General features: G+C 37.3%; 1 protein-coding gene across 1 annotated transcript in view; it reads left to right on the top strand.

Moving 5' to 3' along the window:
* The window catches only part of nbas (NBAS subunit of NRZ tethering complex), a 186,909-nt gene that overhangs the window by 2,757 nt on the left and 181,028 nt on the right, over window positions 1–3,124 (top strand). The window contains exons 3-4 of the mRNA XM_013913956.1: window positions 261–297; window positions 2,634–2,711. Of these exons, the coding sequence (XP_013769410.1) occupies window positions 261–297; window positions 2,634–2,711 (115 nt within the window). The remainder of the gene's footprint in view (window positions 1–260; window positions 298–2,633; window positions 2,712–3,124) is intronic.

The raw sequence follows: 3,124 nt of genomic DNA, 5'->3' as shown, positions 1-3,124 counted from the left end.
TCCCAGGAACTTGAAGCTGCTCACACGCTCCACAGCCGTCCCCTTAATGTGGATGGGTGGATGTGGGTCAGCATTCCTCCTGTAGTCCACGATGAGCTCCTTGGTCTTCTCGGTGTTAAGCAGCAGGTTTTTTGTGTCGCACCACTCAGCCAGACGATCCACCTGCTCCCTGTAGGCGGCCTCATCATTGTCACTGATTGGCCTCAAACTGTACGTGATCAGACATTTATTAATAACTACCTGTCATACATTTCTTACAGGCCCTTTCCGCTTGATCCTTCACTATTTGTGGTACAGGTAAGTCATTATTATTTTTAAAAGGATTGCTGTCTGCTCCAGGCATGACTTGCTGTTATTTTACCAGTGTAAACAACAAACATGCTGCATAAAGCTGTAACTCCTAGTGCTTAATATTAATCCGATTTTTACAGATACGCATTACATATTTGATAACAATCTCAAACCCCATAGATGAAGTAATGTGATTGTTTTTCTTTGGCTTTGACTATGAAAATCTTGTGTCAGGATGACTTTTAGTAATGTGATGTACATAGTGACAAGAACTTTATTCTGATTTTTTTTCTGTCTTGGTAAAAAATACTTGAGGATTAAATGCGCTAAAAATTAACACGCTTCATTGCTGTTTTTTAAGTGAGGCAATAAGCAGCAGCACTAACAGTGCTACTGAACTGTAAAAGGAATAGTGTCAACTCTTTTACTTTGAGACATTGTAGATCAACAGATGTAACTTGGCAATGCAGATTAAAAAATATCATAATTTTAGTTTTATTATAGGTGAAAAATAAATTATATTAATAATTATTGTGATTTTTAAATAATTAATAATAACATAGTAAAGCTAAATGACGATACAGCTGTTAACATTATATTGACATAAAGTCAAAACATTTCAAACAGAAAGTTCTTGGTATTTGAAATAAGGCCCCTTTCTTGTCTGCTATGTCTTTAAAAAAATATCAAATTTATCAGAATTTGTTACAATGTACATCATGTTTCAAATGAGATGTTCAAAATGTGGACTTTTTGCATACTGTTTTAATCAGTATGTCCCTCTGAAAAAATGCTGCCCATGCATATATGCTATACCGTCTTAAATGTTTAATTATAAAAGGCAATAAAAATGCTTTTTTTTTTTCCTTTTAGGCGTGTATCTTGAATATATATTTATAGTGCTATAGTACATTATATTGCTAACTAAGATGACGGCTTACTGCAACCCATAACACAAGTCAATCATTGGCTTAGGTCAGGGGTGTCAAACATAAGGCCTGGGGTCCAGAATCAGTCTGGGAAAGACTCAAATTTGGCCCACAACTTGGCCAACTAATTTACCCACTGTTGTGAAAAGAGAGCAGCCAAAAGTAGCTTCATATTGACCCACATGTTTTGTAGGTAAATGTTACAGCAGTCTGAAAATATTCTTCTCACACTCTCCCAATATATCGCGCTAACACACGCACGCAACGATTTTTCCTGCGGTAGATTCTGTAATTCTCTAGCACCAAGGCCTGCTTATCCTCTCAGCGGGTGGTTCGCTGGCAACATCAATAACCTTATTAAATATTTAAGAACTCCTCCAGCCATGTTTATGTCCCAGTTCCCCTTCTCTTTCTGTGGATGAGAACGTATTAGCAATTGTGTTGGATAGAATGAGGCTGTTGTCCACATGCTGTGCTATTTGCATTTGTTGAATGGGGGAACGTGTTCAGCCGAAAACACTTTTACACATATTTATATTTGTGTTTAAATATTGTAGAAAACATACGTGCTGTGGCTAATGTTGCTAACTACTGTATTCAAAAACGAGGCTGTACAGACAGGAAAAAAAAATCTATATAAATTATGAATGAACCCCCCCCCAATACCCACCCACAATACAAAATTTTCTTTCCAGTCATTGTACCTGTTTGATTTCATAGTGATCTTTTTGCATTTGTTAAGTCACTTAACGCTGACCTTTGAGTCATTCAAGCATAAAAAGGCTCCTAACTAAAGGGACTAACCGTTGTTGTGTCTATACAAAGGACCAGTTTAAAACTGTAGCATTATCAAGAAAGCTCCTCACTGTGAGTGAAGACAAAGTAAACTGTGGCCAGGACAATTATGAAAATGTTCATAATATATAATTTAAATCACTCTCATCCAGCTGAATATGAACATTTTAAAGACTTTAACAAAGGCAAAGTAGGTAAAGCTAAAGCTGTCCAGAGCTCCAAGCCAACCATAATCCAGCAGCCCCGTTATGAACATAATGGATGCACGTAACTGACATTTGTTTTATTATATACAGTAAATCTGTTGCACCTGCCTTTGTTTTGGTAGAGAAGAAAATTGATCGATGAATATCCTGACAGTTATAGTTCTTGGAAAGGAAATCAAAATCAGCAAACCCAAGTCACTCATCTTGGATTTGAGTTGACTTGATTTTAATAAAATAACATAATGTAGTTACATCCAACAAATTATATAAAACCTATATAAAATCACTTGTAATATAATTTGTATGCACTAGACCTTTTAGGTAAAGTACTCTGTTAATGTACCTACTGATTAATGGTTAACCTGTTATAATTTGTTTTTTCTTCTCGTTTATTTGACCTTGTGTTTCCCAGCCCCTCAAGCTCGTCCCTGCCTCTCGGTCTTGTCCGCCTGGCAAACAAGCAGATCAACTGGCAGCTGGTGCTTGCAAGGTGCAACAAAAACACACACGCTCACTTACAGACATGCTCCGTCTCTGTAATCAATACCTGAATGTGAGCTACTTTGTTGCTGACACACACTAAGTCTTTCTCTCGCTCCCCTTGCCTATCCCCTCAGCCAATCATTTAATTGCACTCATTACAACAGACATACCAAGTAGAAAGGCAGTTTTTAATTGACTATCGATTCCACCATCCGAGACAGTGAGAAGCGTGGTCAAAGATGCTGCAGATGTCCATTAGTTTGATGTGGCTGATTTCTGTCTGCCCCTATATCTTTTCTCTCTCATTTCATTTGCTCTGAAACTCTTTTTGCTACACTTAATGCTTCCGATTATTACTGTTCCTTCTCTCTTTCAGCAGTCCAACCTGGACATTTATTCCCATCTTTATCATTCAAACAC

This window comes from Pundamilia nyererei, unplaced genomic scaffold (genome assembly GCF_000239375.1).
Source record: "Pundamilia nyererei isolate P.nyererei 1_Seehausen unplaced genomic scaffold, PunNye1.0 scaffold00161, whole genome shotgun sequence".
In the NCBI taxonomy this organism is placed as follows: Eukaryota; Metazoa; Chordata; class Actinopteri; order Cichliformes; family Cichlidae; genus Pundamilia; species Pundamilia nyererei.
The sequence above is the reverse complement of the archived record's forward strand: the minus strand, read 5'-3'. Positions and strand labels throughout refer to the sequence as shown.